The 19,539-nt window shown below is 42.9% G+C and overlaps 1 protein-coding gene across 9 annotated transcripts in view; it reads right to left on the bottom strand.

Moving 5' to 3' along the window:
• LOC122799766 (protocadherin beta-15-like) overlaps positions 1 to 19,539 on the bottom strand; it is an 886,413-nt gene that overhangs the window by 467,091 nt on the left and 399,783 nt on the right. Inside the window, exon 1 of one of the 9 annotated variants that reach the window (XM_044069045.1) lies at positions 6,375 to 9,007. The exons of the other annotated variants lie outside the window; for them this stretch is intronic. Within the exon in view, the coding sequence (XP_043924980.1) occupies positions 6,375 to 8,783 (2,409 nt within the window). The 5' untranslated portion in view covers positions 8,784 to 9,007. Of the gene's footprint in view, positions 1 to 6,374; positions 9,008 to 19,539 lie in introns of those variants that run through there. 9 annotated transcript variants of the gene reach the window in all.

Below are 19,539 nucleotides of genomic sequence, written 5' to 3'. Positions count from 1 at the left end.
TAGAGCATTACAGGCTACAATAGGGCAAGACAGTGAAATAATACAGGAGGGAAGGGGATAATGAGATTAACTGTAGAGCTTAGAAAACAGGAAAACAAGAGAGAGAGAGAAATATTATGGAAAGATCACATGACGAGACTAATTTATAAAAGAATTGCACAAAGTAGTGAGTGTAGTATAAGCAGAAGTATAAAATATATATTTAGAAGTGGAAAAAAGAATGACAAAGAATAAGAAAGCAACGATGATGAAAAATAAAGACTTTTAAGTAATTATAAGAAAGAGTGAGAACAAAGAAGTGAAAAATAAGGGAAATAAAAAAACAGACATATGAAAAGAATAGGGAAAAAAAGGTAAAATTATGTTATATATGCAAAGATTTTTGTGAAAGCAAAAAAGAGTAGGTTTACCCTTATTTAAAAAAGTAGAATAATGAGAGAAAGAAGGATGGATGCTATCTTAGACAGCAAAAGAGACATAGAATATAAACAAGAAGATATTATGGAGATGGTAGAAAATGTTGTAGTGTAACTATATGAAAAGAGTAAAACAATAACTAAGAAGAATTGACAATGAGAAAAAATATCTGAAAAAAGTGGAGATTTTTTTAGAAAATGGTATAACAATAGAAGAAATGGAGTAGGCGATAAGAGAAGGCAAGATTGAATCAACACCAGAGATGGATGGTGTAAGCTATGAGTATTATAAGGAAATGAATAAAAATGAAAGAGTTTTTTAAATATTAAATTAATGGTTGATGGAAGGTATAATGGAAGAAGGCGTGGTGGAGTAATAAAAGTTATACGGAAAAGGATGAAAAAGTTATTAAAAAACTGAGGCATATAATACTAAGAAATACTGATTATAAAATGTTTCTGAAAATCCTACAAAAAAGGATAATGAAAGTATTGACTGAGGTAGTAGGAGAAGAGATATATGCTATAAAAAGAAGAGGTGTGAAAGAAATGTTAATTAATTATTTATAGTGAAAGAAATAGTAGATATGATACTGAAACAAAGTAAATATGCAAGACTGATAGGTTCAGGCTTCAAGGTGTCGAGACATTTCTCTGTGGTACATTTGGCTGGAGAAATGTGGCTGAAGTGGCATTAAGCTACAGAGACATATAGCTGTTGCAGATTTCCTGTGGGCAAAAAGAAGCATGCAATACCATGGCCAGAAATTCAGTAAGTGCATGTGGGCAGAGGAAGTAATGTATGTTGTGCTTGGTGTACAGTCCCTGCTTATATAACTACCAGTAACTACCACATTTAGAAGTGTGCTGCAGTATGTAGGAAATCCTGCAAGCTGCTATAGTCACAATTACATATAACTGTGTGTTTTAGGTAATATGCCCTACACACTCTAAAGGTGAGTAATGGTCCACATACACCAATTATACAGGCACTGCCCATTGTGTACTGAATTTTTTACTGTCATTAACATGCCTACTAGGCAGCCTATTGATGATGCCTGCCATACTGCCTGCTGTCTCCTGGTACCTTGGGAGACATGGACATTACTTCCCCCCTGTGCATTTGGGTACTGAAGAAGGGTATGGCACTGTGTGCTTATCTTTGCCCACAGGGAATTTGCAACAGCCATGTGTCTCTGTAGCTGAAAGTAATTTCAGCTATGTGTCCCCAACCAAATGTGCAGCAGGGAAATGTCTCACTGCCTAGAAGCCTGAATCCTAGACTGATAGAATTTGACATAGCTAAAGTCTTTGTTAAGGTGAGCCATGAAGTAATGCGGCAGATTTTAGAGGCATATGGTATAGGAGAAAAAATAAATTTATTGAATAACTGTTATGAAATGTATGGGTAAAAGCTATTATAAACTGACAGATGTGAAAAAATACGTTTTTAGAGGGGAGTAAAATGGGATGGCCAATGAGTATGTGTTTGTTGTATTAGTAATGAATGCAGTATTAAAGGCATGTATATATGAAATGAGGGAGGAAAGATTGGAGATAGCAGGAAATATTGTATTACCAATATGTGTAACATAAGATAATGATTTATTTCTAATAACAAAAGCCAGGGAATAAATAAGTGAGGTTGGAATAAGGATCAAAAAGATGTTAAAAACTGGTCTGCAGTTAAACAAAATAAAATGTAAGTTATTTAGTGAGATAAAGACATAAATGGAGTATATTTAATTAGAAAGGAAATAATTATTTTGAGAGTGACATTTGGTGAGTATGAAAGTGTAATAAGTCAATAGAGAGAGATACTGGAACAAATAAAAAAATTGTGGAAAAGTTTTTTATTATTTTAATAAAAAGACACATGTTGAATACTTGTGTGCAAGGAAAAATAGCATATTTAGGGGTAATGTATTTATTTCCCACTCAGATAGGAAATGAGTGATTAGAGATATTTTAACTTTGTTGGGGGTCAAGGCTGAAAGAAGTGAAAACTGGATACTTTATAATAAAAAAGAAGATGGTGGCTTGAGTGTAAAAATTCTAGTGGTACATTTAGTATCTGTGCATTTATTTTGGGTCATGAGAAACGTAAATGAAAGACAAAAAGGAAGTGATGGGTCAGATGTTACATGACAAATGTAAAAAATATATGGAAGGAAAAAATACAGAAAAAAATGGGACATGATGGAAGAAAAAGGATACATGAATAAAACTAAGTTTAAAGTAAATGAAGTTGATGGAAAAAGAGAAAAAAATTATAATATCATTAAAAAATTAGTGCATCCATGGAAAAAATTAGAAGATGAAAAAAGGTGATAAAAGACAGAAGGAAAAGATTTGAAATGTTATATAAACAGATAATTTTTCTAAAGAATTTTATTAGACAAGTTACCAGTGAATGGGGCACAATAAAAATAAGGTAACAGAGAAAAAGAAATATATTGAATATAATGAAGAAGAAACAAAAAAAAATTCTTTTTTGTAAAAAGGTTAAAGAATTTTGAGAAAAGATTAAAATAAATATAGATGTGAAAGCATGACTATGAATATGATATTGCACGGGATGCATGGTAAAATAAAGAAATGTGATATTGATAAATGTGATAAAGTATGTTATGTGAGAATAAAGATGCTGTGATGAAAGATTTGAGAATTTGTTATATAATAAAGAAATAGAACAAGAGACTGTATTAGCTGAACTAAGAAAATGGTTGTGTTAGAAAGGGTGTGGGATAGAGGGTAAATAGAAAAAAAAGGATGCACAAAATGTAATTGTTTAAGTTCTTTTGTGTTGATAACTTATAAATAATTTTAAATATGACTGTAAAAATTAGTTGAAATAACTGTTTTTAAAGTATTTGTAGTATAAAATGAATGGAAGTTATTATTAAAGCACTCCTATTCTTTTTGATAAGTGTCATGGGATCTTTTACATACACTTGAGCTGCCAGCTACTCAGGCAGATGGGGCTTTGAATTACTGTCTTGTCTGATAGATGGCAAACCTAGCAGCATAGCATCCTTCTTGTGTTGCACTGCAGTTTCAGTACTGGGAAATTAATCCAAATATGTGAGGTGGGAATATAATCCAGAGCTTTCTACACCAACGGCAAGTGCACGACCATTTGATCTACTGAGACTGATAATATACAGATATTAAAGCACTTATCCAAATTATATACTTGCTGGCTTGTCATTGCATCAGAATGCATCTGCATATTTCTCCAGATAAAAGAACAATGTATGCACTGAAATCCCTCACGGTGCAATAGCAATCTTAGGTGGGTGTTCTAATTCCTTAAAATATTTGTTAGGAAATCATAAAGTGTCTGACATATTGCCTCTTCTACATAGGTGTCAAAATTCCTGATTCTTAGGCTTTTCATTATCATACTCTGGCATGCTACATTATGCTCAATTCACCACAGGGCTAGGTATATGGCTATTGCTTGGGGCGAGGTGTGCAACACACATCTAGAACACATATTCACTGTGTTGTTGTTACATCAGAAATAAAAGGTAAAAATCTTACATATTTCTCATGAATATTTTCCCCTACTGGATTCATGATTGCTCTCTCACACTCAATGTCACAGCAGTGAAATTGCAGTGAAGTGCATTAACTCAGCTTTTATTACAGTACTTTACAACAAAGCACTTCACAAAACTAATGTTAAATATAATGAAAAAAATGCCTAAAGCAAAATGTGAATAAAGTTGTGCATGTATATTTTATACCTAGAATCAGCAACTAAATGCATCCTGTAGCTGAGGTAATTACATACCATAAAACATTTTGCAAAAACTTTTCAAAAAGATTCACAGACATGGTTCTATAATGCTAAATGCCACCAGTATATTTACATTTTATCAGTGTTGCTACAAAACTGGAACTAAAATAATATTCTTTTCTAAGAAAAAAATGTTCACATATTTATATGTTATAGCAAAATGTACATATTTTACATGTTCTGACAGACATGCACATATATGAGATTCTTTTGTCTGCTTTCCCTGAATGTTATTTAGTGATATACTTTACAGTATAAAGCTAATCATTCAGGCATCTCATCCTGAATCAAAAAACTATTTTGAAGAATTCAGAAAATATTTTCAAATTCAGCCCAGTATGATCTTCTGAAATTTCCAAACTGCAGCAATTGCAAAACATTCAGTTGACAACAGTAGGGTTGCCACCTTTTCAAATGCCCAAAGTGGGACAATTTTGGTATAAATATCAGATTTTGCAGGCCAAAACATACCCACGACCAGTACAAATGGCAGAACTTCACTTTTTTGCCTAAATAAAGCCTTATTATTGTAGCATTTTAGTTGCTTATTCTGTTTCTTATAATATTTAGGTGTTTCAGATACATAATAACTGTTTAATGTAACTATTACATAAAATATAGGAAATAATTTTGCCCTAAAATCTCAGGACATTTGCCATTTTTACAATTTTTTTTGCAGGACACAATTGCCCAAAGAAGGACTGTCCCTCGTAAAGTGGGACAGGTGGTAACCCTAGACAACAGAAATGGGGCTTTTATTTGTCTTAAAAGTAACACATATACAAATTTTCAAAAACTATAGCTATATAGTGTTGTTATGACTTCAGACCTAAAAGAAATGTGTATTTCTATATAAAGTGACTGCTTTTATGTGGTTTGGTTCATCTTCCATTATACAAAACACAGTTGAGGCTGCATCTAGAGTAACAGGTCCAGTTTTATAGATGTACAGAAGCAATGACATTAAGGTAGAAGAGAGTGTGCAGTACAGATATACCATAAATGTCAAGGGAAATGGAGTAGGCAATGTATGAGGAAAGGCTTACAGAGCTTGGTATCTATACATATGATCAGAAAACAGCAAGGGGCTATGATAAGAACTCACTGCTTGGACAGAGTATGGAAGGGGGGTGAGTTTGGAAAGGATATAGAAGAGGAAAAGAATAGTAGGAGTCTGACAGAAGGAAACTCTTCAAAGCAGACTTTGTATTTCCACATCAAAAGTGATTGAAGCTGAAATAACCTACCAGAGGTAGTGCTGGAATGTAAGTCTGTGAAAATGTTTGAGTGTTTGTGCTAGATACAAAAACTGAGTAAATCAGGCATGATAAAGGAAAAGTTGCAACCGTCTGTTGAACTCCAAAGACCACGTGTCGTTTTCTATTGGCATATTTGGATGATATTCTGCTGGCATATTTGCATATTTCTTTATAAGGAATATAAAAAAGTAATTTATTAATAATCTCTAATCTATTAAATACAACATTACTTGCCTCGTATTTCTGAGCGCCTCTTACAGATAAGCCAAAAAAATAATTTCACATGAAACGTCAAAAGAAAAACTGTTACCTTGCTTTCATAATAGAAAAACATACACAGTACAATTTGTAGATGACTATTTAAATACCTTCCAGTTAAATACTTACAAGCAGATGTCCACCACTTCGAGATACATAGCCAAATATGCAAAATCGCACAATAGACCCAAATCAGGTAGTTAGGGTTAAGAAATGATTACACCACCCAGCACTAGTTATCAACATAAAATAATCTGCAAGATAAGTTTTTTGAGTAATGTTAGTTGAAATCTAAGAAGAATTTTTGTCCTGAATCTAAATTATCGGGATATTTTAAGACACACCTGCCCAAGATGGACTTGTCACGTGTCATCAGCAACAGGCGGAAACCTTATTTACAACGCTGATCTTCAAGGTGGTTTTTTGCAATAGATCCTGGATTCTAAGTTGACCTGTTAGTGTGCACAACTTCAAGTTACAAATGAGAAATTACTTTGGGAGAGAACATACCATTGCTGTTTTTAATGTCTAGAAATGAGTTAATTCTGTGACATTTTAATTTCCAGTTCTAAACATTATTACTGACAATTTGTTGAAAATATAGAGATATCTAAACGAAACTCAGATATTTCCTACCTCGTTCGTATTGTTAAAATCAATAAGTGAGGGATTGAGACCGCTGTGCTCATTTCTGCCATAAACGGTTGTCTTATTGGGATCCTCCTGTCTCAATTCACAACTGAAGGATTCCACTCTGGGCTGGACATCCCCAAAATAACCCTGATGAATAGTTCCTCTGGCAAGTGAACCCAGATAATTTGCTCTGAAGCTCACTGCGTGTGAATTGGGTACATTCTGATCTACCACACCAAAATGATTTGCTTTTCTGATTTTATAGGCTTTGAGAGTTAGTAACAGTATTATTGATGCAAGAAACAAGAAAGTAACAGTTGCTAATGCAATTATTAAATACATTGTTAAATTCGAGTCAAATTCTTCCACATTTTCCTTGTGGACAGTTTCCAAATGGTGTCCCGAAAAGGTTTCTGCTGCTAAAATCTTCACAGTTGCTGTTGTAGAAAGTGAGGGCTGCCCGTTATCTTTAACAACTACTATCAGTGTATGTCTGGTATTGTCTCTCTCTGTCATCTTCCGAATTGTCCTTATTTCCCCGGTGTGCAATCCTACTGAAAAAAGACTCTGATCTGAAACCTTCTGAAGGTGAAAAGAAAGCCAGGCGTTTTGTCCCGAATCAGCATCAACAGCAACGACCTTGCTGACAAGATAGCCCACATCTGCATTATTTGGTACAATCTCTGCAGAAAAAGAGCTGTCTTTTGGTGAGGGGTGTAGCAGAGTGGGGGCGTTATCATTTTGGTCAATAATATATAACTTCACTGTAGTATTACTACTTAATGGTGGAGTACCAGAATCCCGAGCTTGAACAAGAAATGTAAATTCTTTAAATTCCTCATAATCCAATGGTCTCACTGCGTACACATTGCCACTATCTGAATTAACTATAAAGAAATGAGACATGGGGAAATCCTTTACTTTTTTTCCAAAGAATGAATACGATACCTGTGCGTTTGGGGCAGAATCCATGTCGGTTGCCAGAACAGATCCAATTAGAGCTCCCGGTTTGTTGTTCTCCATTATTTGCATGGTATACAATGTTTTACTAAACAGTGGTGGGTTGTCATTAACATCAGAAATTTGTACTCTTATAACCGCTGTTGAAGACAGTGATGGAGACCCATCATCAGTTGCAGTGATAGTAATGTTGTATTCTGCTATCTTCTCACGGTCAAGACGGCCTTCTGTTACTAAACGATAAAAATTCTTGAAAGAGGACATTAATCTGAAAGGCTGATGTGTTACGACAGTACATCGGATGTCCCCATCGCCCCCACTATCTCGGTCTTTGACATTTAAAAGCGCTACAACCGTCTGAGGAGATGAATCCTCCGGTAGGGGACTTCTTACAGAGGTTAAAATTATCTCTGGTGCATTGTCATTCACATCAACAATTTCAATTACTACCTTACTGTACGTAATCAAGCCTCCGCCATCTTTGGCTTGCACTTCCATCTGATAAATGCTGGTGTCCTCAAAATCTAGTGGTTCAGCAACAAGTATTTCTCCGGTTGTATTATTTAACCTGAATATGCCTCGGTGTGATTCTAAAATATGAGAAAATGCATAAGTGATGTCACCATTAGGTCCATCATCTAGGTCTGTGGCGGTCACCTTCAGTGCCACATAATTTATTGTATTCTGCTCCAAAAGCTTCACTTTATAAACTGACTGATTAAAAACTGGTGGGTTGTCGTTGATGTCTAAAACAATTATTTGCACTACAGCTGTCCCAGTTCTCCGAGGTTCGCCGCCATCTACTGCGGTCAGTTGTAGCATTACATTACGCGTCTTTTCATAATCTAACTGTTTCAACAGCACAATCTCTGCACGTTTGCCTTGATCATTTACATTATGAACATCCAAACGGAAATACTCATTGGAACTAATCATGTAGTTTTGCACAGCATTGTTACCCACGTCCAAATCCTGAGCTCTTTCCAACGAGAACTTAGTTCCTGGGGGTGCATGCTCTGGCACTGAGATAACGATCTCGTTTTGTGGAAAAGTCGGAGAATTGTCATTCACATCTAAAATTTCTACCTCTGCACGGTAAAGTTGTAAGGGATTTTCAATTACTAGCTGAAAGTACAGTAAGCAGTGATCAGTCTGTCCACATATCCCCTCCCTGTCTATCCTTTCATTTACTAATAATACTCCGGTCTTGGTATTTACCTGAAAGTACTGCTGGGCGCCCTCACAAACAATACGCGCCCCTCCATTAGATAACAGTCCAGGGTCCACTCCCAGGTCACTGGCGATATTAGAGACCACAGACCCTTTGGACAGTTCTTCGCGCACGGAGTAGCGTAAAGAAGAATCTACTACGCCACTTAATATAATCACCAGAAGTAAGCGAACAACTTGCCTTTTTGCGGACAAATTTGTGACTAAATCCATGTCATCCATTACAAAAACTGTCCTTTTTCTAATTATCTAAGCACTGGGTAACGGTCCCAGGCGACTCCTCCGCTATTAGAGCTTCTGTGTGGTCTTCAGAAGAGCTCTCCCCACCGTGCACCGATTCCTAATGAACCCGTGGAAAGTAGGCTGTTCATAGAGCTGAGGTTACTAATGTGCAAAATTATAGACCAACAGCGACACGAAGCGTTTTAAAATATGAATGAGCCAATGCTTTAGATTAACACAAAGTCTCACTTTCTTCTAATGCACTTTTTCAGTTATTATTGCGGTTAAAACATTGTAATATTTTACAAACAAAGCAGGATAATCCTGTATTGTGTATAAATTTATGCCTCATAGTATCTTTTCGGAGACTTCCCTCCATATGTATTCTTTAAAGAAAGCAACAGCAAAATCTGGCTTGTAATTTAAACATAAGCTAACTCCGTTACTGCTGTGTGTTTGTATTTTTATGTTTGTATGTGTGTCTCCTCATTTTCGAGTTCAACTCTTGCTCAGCATTGCCTCAAAATTTTAACTCGGTTTTCACATACATGAATTGATCCACTACAATCCTCTGTATCAATCGCGTTAGCCTCCAAAAGATGCAGTCATGCCTTATTTCTGCCTAGTGTCAGGCTAGTTGTCTTTGTAGGCCATTTGAAATCTAGCCAATTCTCTTCACAGGTGAGGATTAAACTCTGCACGTTGGATTTGGGAGGTTAATGCCTTAACCAATATACAAATCCCCAACAGTGGGCTGCTATCCAAAATGTATCTGCAATCGGTGTTTGCAAATAACGTTCAAATGCCTTTCTGCTTTTTCATTGTCATTTGTCCATACATTCTGACCGACATCCCAGTGTCTTCAGTCCTGCAGATTTTCCATCTCACTATCCATGCATATTCCATTGTCCTCTAGCCACATATAAATATTCATCCAACGGTTTCTTAGTATCTCTAGTATCGACATGCAGCTGCTATCTACCTCTCTGAGCATTCATTTTACTCCTGAATCTCACTGTGAATTCCCATCCATACTAGTTTCTCAATTTCATTAGCAACCTATCCTATTATTTTGGAATATTTACTGTTAAGCTGACAATGACTTGAGACAATGATTCACTTTCTATTTACAAATTATCTTCAGACTATTTTATATCCAGTTATATAAACACAAAACTGTAGAACACGATCTTTTATTTATTTTTATTTTTTGTAAGCAGTCTACTTCTAAACAGTAACCATACCACTAGAGGTAATGGCTACTGGAATACAGTATAGAAATGTTGAGATGTTATGTGATCCGATCTCGCCTACATTCTGAATGATGGGTTCAGAGCCGATACCTCGGCTCCGACTCGGCACGCTTATGCTATAGAGCGAGGCCTCTTATTGGCTGAGCTTTCTTTATCCCAGGATGCACCACCACTAATCCCCCAGATCTCGTTTGCCGCTTACAGAGCTTGGACGTGGTCTCAACATTGGCTGGGCTAAGTACTATATTAATAGTATCTTTTCCTGTCAGAAATTTTCTTTTTTTCAACCCAAAAGCTGTTTTAATGGCTATTTGTGTATGAGTGTGTTTCTTGGTGATTTATTGATTTATACTTAAAATTTCCTGTCAGAGAAGATTCCTTTCAGTCAGAGGGGCCTTCCCCTGTTCTAACTACTTTATTGGTTGTGTGTGGGTCAAGTACCCATTTGAGTTAGAGGGTCTTGATCCTCCTTGCTTTCTTTCTTTTTTCTTACTGTGTAAAAAAAAAGGGGAAAAGTTTCTCTTTTCAGTATTTATATATTTTTTGGCATATTTGTTGTACCTGTGTCCTAAGCTGTTTAAAGTTTACTGTTGTCTCTGTTTTTACAACTATGTCTAAGGAACATAAACCATCTGATTTTAAGAAGTGCACGAGGTGTGTGTTTAAAATGTCCATTACGGACGACCACTCCTCGTGCGTCTATTGTCTTGGCGCCAAACATCTCCAAGAATCCTGCAGTGTGTGCCATGCGTTTTCCTCTCGAGTCCTCCAGGAGAGGAAAAACAAATTAATCCTTAGAGGATTAATCAAGCCTTCTTTTGAGGAGGCTTTATCTTCCTCTTCTTCTTCTAAGAAGAGGAAAGTGTCAGCTCCGACCAGTCAGTCGGAGCCGACGGCTAAGAAAGGCAAGCAGACTTCTCCATCGGCTCCACGGACTTCGGAGCCGAGGTCGGAACGGTCTGCCTCGATGCCTCCTACCTCGACCCCTCTGGTTTCGGAGCCGAGGTCTGGAGCATCGAGAGGCGGGTCATCCTCATCGGCTCCACTGATACTGGAGCCGATAAGGGTCATCGGCTCAGACACTTCCCCCTCGAAGCCGAAGTCTTTATCGGAGCCGAGAGAAATTTCGGTGAAGACTTCCTCGGAGCCGATAATAGTGGAATCCTTTCGGAGCCGGTCCCCAGGCCCTTCGGAGCCGATGGAGAAATCGGTTCGGGCCCGATCGGTATCCTCGAGATCTTCCAGGATGTCTGATTCGGACATCGACAGGGTACTCCTTCGACTCTTCCAGTCTCCAGTGTTCCAAAAGATGGATGTTATGTGATCCGATCTCGCCTACATTCTGAATGATGGGTTCGGAGCCGATCCCTCGGCTCCGACTCGGCACGCTTATGCTATAGAGCGAGGCCTCTTATTGGCTGAGCTTTCTTTATCCCAGGATGCACCACCACTAATCCCCCAGATCTCGTTTGCCACTTACAGAGCTTGGACGTGGTCTCAACATTGGCTGGGCTAAGTACTATATTAATAGTATCTTTTCCTGTCAGAAATGTTCTTTTTTTCAACCCAAAAGCTGTTTTAATGGCTATTATTTGTGTATGAGTGTGTTTCTTGGTGATTTATTGATTTTTACTTAAAATTTCCTGTCAGAGAAGATTCCTTTCAGTCAGAGGGGCCTTCCCTGTTCTAACTGCTTTATTGGTTGTGTGTGGGTCAAGTACCCATTTGAGTTAGAGGGTCTTGACCCTCCTTGCTTTCTTTCTTTCTTTTTTCTTACAGTAAAAAAAAAAAAAAAAGGGAAAAGTTTCTCTTTCAGTATTTATATTTTTTTTGGCATATTTGTTGTACCTGTATCCTAAGCTGTTTAAAGTTTACTGTTGTTCCTGTTTTTACAACTATGTCTAAGGAACACAAACCATCCGGTTTTAAGAAGTGCACGAGGTGTGGGTTTAAAATGTCCATTACGGACGACCACTCCTCGTGCGTCTATTGTCTTGGCGCCAAACATCTCCAAGAATCCTGCAGTGTGTGCCATGCATTTTCCTCTCGAGTCCTCCAGGAGAGGAAAAACAAATTAATCCTTAGAGGATTAATCAAGCCTTCTTTTGAGGAGGCTTTATCTTCCTCTCCTTCTTCTAAGAAGAGGCCCGGCTCCGACCAGTCAGTCGGAGCCGACGGCTAAGAAAGGCAAGCAGACTTCTCCATCGGCTCCACGGACTTCAGAGCCGAGGTCGGAACGGTCTGCCTCGATGCCTCCTACCTCGACCCCTCTGGTTTCGGAGCCGAGGTCTGGAGCATCGAGAGGCGGGTCATCCTCATCGGCTCCACTGATATTGGAGCCGATAAGGGTCATCGGCTCAGACACTTCCCCCTCGGAGCCGAAGTCTTTATCGGAGCCGAGAGAAATTTCGGTGAAGGCTTCCTCGGAGCCGATAATAGTGGAATCCTTTCGGAGCCGGTCCCCAGGCCCTTCGGAGCCGATGGAGAAATCGGTTCGGGCCCGATCGGTATCCTCGAGGTCTTCCAGGATGTCTGATTTGGACATCGACAGGGTACTCCTTCGACTCTTCCAGTCTCCGGTGTTCCAAAAGATGGTTTCGGCTCCAGCCCATTTGGCTTCGGAGCCGATGGTCCACTCCCTTACAGTTCTTCCTCCTCCAACAGCTTCAGCACTGTTGGAGCGGGTGTTGGTGGAACCAGTGGAGGTGTTAGGGTCAGACCCGACCCTTGCTCCGACTTCGGCTCCTGGGTCGGAGTTCAGTGCACTGACTTCTTCCTTCGGCCCTGGGGGGAGGCTTCGGGATTGATGCCTTCGGTCCCAAGTCTTCCTCTTGGTGCGTCGGCGGTGGGAGTACCGTCTACTGTCGTGGCCATGGAGGGGGGACCTTCCCAGGATTCTGATGGTCCCGCCTTCAGGGCAATGAGGAGTGCTCCAGCCAAATCTTCTTTGGCCATCTCCACGGTTTCCCCGGCTCCTTCCCTACTCTTGGAGACTGGGTCGTTAGCAGTTCCCCTGTCAGCAGACAGCGGAGCCCCTGGGCCTCAGGTTACCCCCACTGGGGTTTCTCCTCCTCCTGGAGGTCCTTCTGAAGCCTCTTCGGATGAACCTCCCAGGAAAAAAACGTGCAAGAGGAAGCACGTTGACTCCCCTGATGAGTCTTTGACATCTGACACCGATCTCGATGATGCAGAGGGGTCCCCCAAGTCGTCCTCGGATGATGTCTCCTTTGCAGACATCCTTGAAGCCCTAAAACAACGAGGCAGCTGGCAGTCCAAACCTCCCTCTGCTGATGAGTCGGTGTTCCTGAAGGCCTTTGGGGCTCAGCCCTCCGCCTCCTGGGTATCTCCGCCCTTCGACGAGCTCTTGGATTTGATCTGTCGAAGGGCGTGGAAACACCCGGACTCTGTGGAACCGGTGCCCGCTCATACAAACAAATTTCTTTCAGCACCCCCGGATAGAGAGTTCCTCACGAAAGGTGTGGCTGTGGATGCTATGGTGGTGGCATCTGCTACACAGCAGAATGTAGCAGAGGCTTCTACGTCCGTCCATCCTCCTAATAAGGAGTCTAGGAGCATGGATCGGTACGGCAAGCGCACCCTTAGTTCAGCGGCCTTTACTTTGAGGTCTCTGAACTACCTAACGCACTTTACGAGATTCCAGAAGGATCTGATTAAGGAGCTATCCGATACCCTCTTAGGTAACCTGCCTGAGGAGCTGGCCCAGACGGTTGGATCTCAGCTGGCTATGATGTCGTCCATCTCAAACTCATCCATGAGGCTCATCTCGTATGCGGCCGAGGGGGCGAGTAGAGCGGCGGGTACAGGCATTGCGCTACGGAGACAAGCCTGGCTTCGCCTGTGTCATTTTGCGGAGGCCTTCAAGTCTTCATTCGCCGACACCCCATTTGATGGGTCCTCCCTGTTTGGGCCCAAGGTGAAAGACACACTTACCCGCTGTGAACAGGAGGGTAAGACTCTGACTGCCGTAGGGGCACGATTTTCCACTCCCTTTCGGCCTTATTCCAAGGCTAAAAGAGGAGGGAAGATGTGGTTCCGGAGATCGCAGAAGTCTTACCCCTCTCAGCAGGAAGATTCCCCCTCCAGAGGCAGAGGAAGGGGAAATTCATCAGGAAGACGCCGTCCCAGAGGCGGCAGAGGCCCCCGCAACACTGGAGACCGCGAGTCCTTTCGTGGCTCCTCAACTTTTCATAGTCCCTGAGGGATTGCCCGGCTGTGTTGCTCCGGAGCCAGTCGGGGGTCGTTTTTCGAAGCACCTAAATGCCTGGAAAAGGATCACTCAGGACCGATGGGTGCTTCGAATTATCGCCGGAGGTTACACCATCCCATTCTGTTGTCCCCCCCCTCAGTCCAAAAGAATCCCGGACCCGCCACCCAGTCAACGGGATACCGCAGCCATAGAAATTTCAAAACTGCTGCAAAAAGGAGCCATCCAACCGGTCCCCGCAGACCAGATCGGATTAGGGACTTACTCAAGATTCTTTTTAGTGCCAAAAAAGACCGGGGACTTGAGGCCCATTTTGGACCTAAGCAACCTAAACCGTTCAGTCAAGAAGTCCAAGTTCCGAATGGTCACTTTACAAACCATTCTCCCGCTGTTGGAGAAAGGTGTTTGGATGTGCTCCATAGACCTCAAGGACACGTATTACCATATCAAAATATATCAAACGTCCAGGAGACACTTGCGCTTCAGCCTAGGAAGCAGTCATTTTCAGTTTCGTGCGCTGCCCTTTGGTCTCACCACAGCCCCCAGGGTGTTCACCAAATGCTTGGCAGTAGTGACTGCTCACTTGAGGAGTCTAGGATTCCAGGTGTTTCCGTACCTAAACGACTGGCTTCTAACTGCCACCTCAAAGCATCTACTTCTACAGAGCCTGCAGGCCACAACATCACTGGGCAATTCCCTAGGAATCACCTTCAATTGGCCAAAGTCTGTGTTACGGCCATCTCAAAGGATAAAATTCATAGGGGCAGAGATAGATTCAAACCAGATGCGGGTCTATCTACCTGCAGACAGAATTCAGATCATACAAAGTCAGGTTCGAGCCCTACTCCCCAAGTCCAAAGCCCCAGCCAGAATGGTCTTGCAACTATTGGGATCGATGTCTGCCACAGTTCTGCTAGTTCCCTTGGCAAGGTTACACATGAGAATCCTCCAATGGCTTCTCTCAACTCAATGGTCCTTTCAGGAACTCCCTCTCAATCATCTAATATGGATCACAGAATCTTGCAGACGAGACCTTCGCTGGTGGCTAGTGTCTTCCAATTTGGATCAGGGATGACCCTTTGCTCTTCCTCCTCTGGCAGCCACGTTGACCACGGACGCCTCCCAGACGGGGTGGGGGGGCATTCCCTGGGCAGGTCAGTCCAGGACAAATGGCATCCAGAAGAGACCTCTCTCCACATCAACATCCTAGAGATGAGAGCAGTACTTCTGTCCCTTCAAGCCCTTCACTGTTACTTCCCTCAGGGCGTAATTGCTGTTCACACGGACAACATGTCAGTTGTCTGGTACCTGAACAAGCAGGGAGGGACCAGATCCTATCCTCTTTGCAGAGAAGCGATGAGGGTCTGGGAATGGGCAATCTCAACCAATCGCTTCCTAGTGGCAACTCACATACCGGGCAAATCCAATGTCGTAGCCGACAGGTTGAGCAGGACCATTCTCTCTCCTCACGAGTGGTCTCTGAACATAACTATTACAAGACAGATTTTCAGCGAATGGGGAGTTCCTTGTTGCGACCTCTTCGCGACTCCTCTGAATGCGAAATGAAAGGATTTTTTCTCCCTATCCCCGGCTCCGGGGAAGAGCCCTATGGACGCGTTAGTCCATCCTTGGCCCACCGGCCTGCTTTATGCCTTCCCTCCAGTTCCTCTCTTACCCAAGGTAATTCAAAAGGCTTCTCTCTTAGGGAGCAAAATGATCTTAATTGCTCCTTACTGGCCTTGTCAAGTCTGGTTTCCCTTTCTTCGGAAACATGCTCTGGAAGGTCCATGGTTCCTGGACCAGATCCCAGACCTACTGACTCATCAGTCGGGACTACTACACCAGTCCCTACACACATTAAGATTGACGGCCTGGTTCCTCCTCTTCCAACCATAGTCAGGAGACATACACTAGACCCAGAGGTAGTGCGCATATTGTCTTCAGCCCACAAGTCGACTACGAAGAAACTTTATTCTAGCAAATGGAAAAGATTTGCTATTTGGGCTCAACTCCGGGGCCTGGACCCCATTTCAGCTCCCGTAGCAGAAGTACTTAAGTTCCTAACCTCTCTTTTCAACCAAGGCTCTTCTGTTTCTACCATCAAAGTACAATTGGCAGCAATTTCTAACTTTCATGAATCCATAGACCCACCTTTAATGAGCAACAGGTTGTGTAAGACCTTCTTGAAAGGTGCTGCTCTATTAAGACCTCCAGTTTCTCATCCTGCACCTCCATGGGATCTGGATATAGTATTACGTGCCTTGACTTCTTCCCCCTTTGAACCGGCAGCTACCTGTGATTTAAAGTTTCTATCATGGAAGACAGCTTTCCTAGTTGCAATTACTTCAGCCAGAAGGGTTTCATAACTTCAAGCTTTGTCAGTAAAACCTCCGTACTTGGTGTTTCATCCAGACAGAGTTTCCCTCAGACCGAATCCTTCTTTTGTTCCTAAAGTCTGCTCTACTTTATGCTTGCAACAGTCATTAGAGCTCCCAGTGTTTTTCCCAAAATACTCCAATGAAGCGGAATTTATTTTCCACACACTAGATGTCCATAGGCAGTTACGTTTTTATTTGGATAGGACCAAACAGTCAAGGAATACAGATCAATTGTTTGTGTCCTTTGCAGAAAACAAATTGGGCAACGCAGTCACAAAGGTCACTATTGCCAAATGGATCAGGGATTGTATTACTCAAGCTTATATTTTTTCTAACGAGGAGCTTTCCACCACTGTCAAGGCACATTCTACAAGGGCTATGGCTACTTCAGTAGCATTTCATTCTAAGCTTGCTATTGGTGACATTTGTGCTGCGGCTACATGGTCTTCCCCGCATACTTTCATTTCTCACTACAAATTAGATGTGGCATCTAGAGGACTAGCTTCATTTGGTTCCACAGTGCTCAGGAGTGTTTTCCAATGAGCCACCCGGGATTTAGGTGCTAGGGACGCTGTCCCATCATTCAGAATGTAGGCGAGATCGGATCACATAACATCTTTTAGTTATGTACTCACCATAACTTCAGATGTTTGGGATCCATCTCGCCTACATTCCTAATAACCCACCCTCCTTCCCCCTTCCTTGGAGATCAGAGGATATCAGAAGGTCCGAATCCTGTTGTTTCATCTTGAAACATCTAACAATGTTATATAAACAAGCTGTGCATGTGTGCATGAATGCGGACAAACAAGATCTGGGGGATTAGTGGTGGTGCATCCTGGGATAAAGAAAGCTCAGCCAATAAGAGGCCTCGCTCTATAGCATAAGCGTGCCGAGTCTGAGCTGAGGGATCGGCTCCGAACCCATCATTCAGAATGTAGGCGAGATGGATCCCAAACATCTGAAGTTATGGTGAGTAGATAACTAAAAGTTTCGGCTCCAGCCCATTTGGCTTCGGAGCCAATGGTCCACTCCCTTACAGTTCTTCCTCCTCCAACAGCTTCGGCACCATTGGAGCGGGTGTTGGTGGAACCAGTGGAGGTGTTAGGGTCAGACCCGACCCTTGCTCCGACTCCGGCTCCTGGGTCGGAGTTCAGTGCACGGACTTCTTCCTTCGGCCCTAGGGGAGAGGCTTCGGGATTGATGCCTTCGGTCCCAAGTCTTCCTCTTGGTGCATCGGCGGCGGGAGTACCGTCTACTGTCGTGGCCACGGAGGGGGGACCTTCCCAGGATTCTGGTGGTCCCACCTTCAGGGCTATAAGGAGTGCTCTAGCCAAATCTTCTTTGGCCACCTCCACAGTTTCCCCGGCTCCTTCCCTACTCTTGGAGACTGGGTCATTGGCAGTTCCCCTGTCAGCAGACAGTGGAGCCCCTGGGCCTCAGGTTACCCCTGCTGGGGTTTCTCCCCCTCCTGGAGGTCCTTCTGAAGCCTCTTCGGATGAACCTCCCAGGAAGAAAACGTGCAAGAGGAAGCACGTTGACTCCCCTGACGAGTCTTTGACATCTGACACCGATCTCGATGATGCAGAGGGGTCCCCCAAGTCGTCCTCGGATGATGTCTCCTTTGCAGACATCCTTGAAGCCCTAAAACAACGAGGCGGCTGGCAGTCCAAACCTCCCTCTGCTGATGAGTCAGTGTTCCTGAAGGCCTTCGGGGCTCAGCCCTCCGCCTCCTGGGTGTCTAAGCCCTTCGACGAGCTCTTGGATTTGATCTGTCGAAGAGTGTGGGGCACCCGGACTCTGTGGAACCGGTGCCCGCTCGTCCAAACAAATTTCTTTCAGCACCCCCAGATAGAGAGTTCCTCACGAAAGGTGTGGCTGTGGATGCTATGGTGGTGGCATCTACTACACAGCAGGATGTAGCAGAGGCTTCTACGTCCATCCATCCTCCTAATAAGGAGTCTAGGAGCATGGATCGGTACGGCAAGCGCACCCTTAGTTCAGCGGCCTTTACTTTGAGGTCTCTGAACTACCTAACGCACTTTACGAGATTCCAGAGGGATCTGATTAAGGAGCTATCCGATACCCTCTTAGGTAACCTGCCTGAGGAGCTGGCCCAGACGGTTGGATCTCAGCTGGCTACGATGTCATCCATCTCAAACTCGTCCATGAGGCTCATCTCAGATGCCGAGGGGGCGAGTAGAGCGGCAGGTACAGGCATTGCGCTACGGAGGCAAGCCCGGCTTCGCCTGTGTCATTTTGCTGAGGCCTTCAAGTCTTCATTCGCCGATGCCCCATTTGATGGGTCCTCCCTGTTTGGGCCCAAGGTGAAAGACACACTTACCCGCTGTGAACAGGAGGGTAAGACTCTGACTGCCGTAGGGGCACGATTTTCCACTCCCTTTCGGCCTTATTCCAAGGCTAAAAGAGGAGGGAAGATGTGGTTCCGGAGATCGCAGAAGTCTTACTCCTCTCAGCAGGAAGGTTCCCCCTCCAGAGGCAGAGGAGGGGGAAATTCATCAGGAAGACGCCGTCCCAGAGGCGGCAGAGGCCCCCGCAACACTGGAGACCACGAGTCCTTTCGTGGCTCCTCAACTTTTCATAGTCCCTGAGGGATTGCCCGGCTGTGCTGCTCCGGAGCCAGTTGGGGGTCGTTTTTCGAAGCACCTAAAGGCCTGGGAAAGGATCACTCAGGACCGATGGGTGCTTCAAATTATCGCCGGAGGTTACACCATCCCATTCTGTTGCCCCCCCCTCAGTCCAAAAGAATCTCGGACCCGCCACCCAGTCAACGGGATACCGCAGCCATAGAAATTTCAAAACTGCTGCAAAAAGGACCCAGCCAACCGGTCCCCGCAGACCAAATCGGATTAGGGACTTACTCAAGATTCTTTTTAGTG

Source organism: Protopterus annectens, chromosome 4.part0, assembly GCF_019279795.1.
Source record: "Protopterus annectens isolate FY-2018-M chromosome 4.part0, PAN1.0, whole genome shotgun sequence".
NCBI lineage: Eukaryota > Metazoa > Chordata > Ceratodontiformes > Protopteridae > Protopterus > Protopterus annectens.
This window is presented reverse-complemented; position numbering and strand designations above follow the sequence as displayed.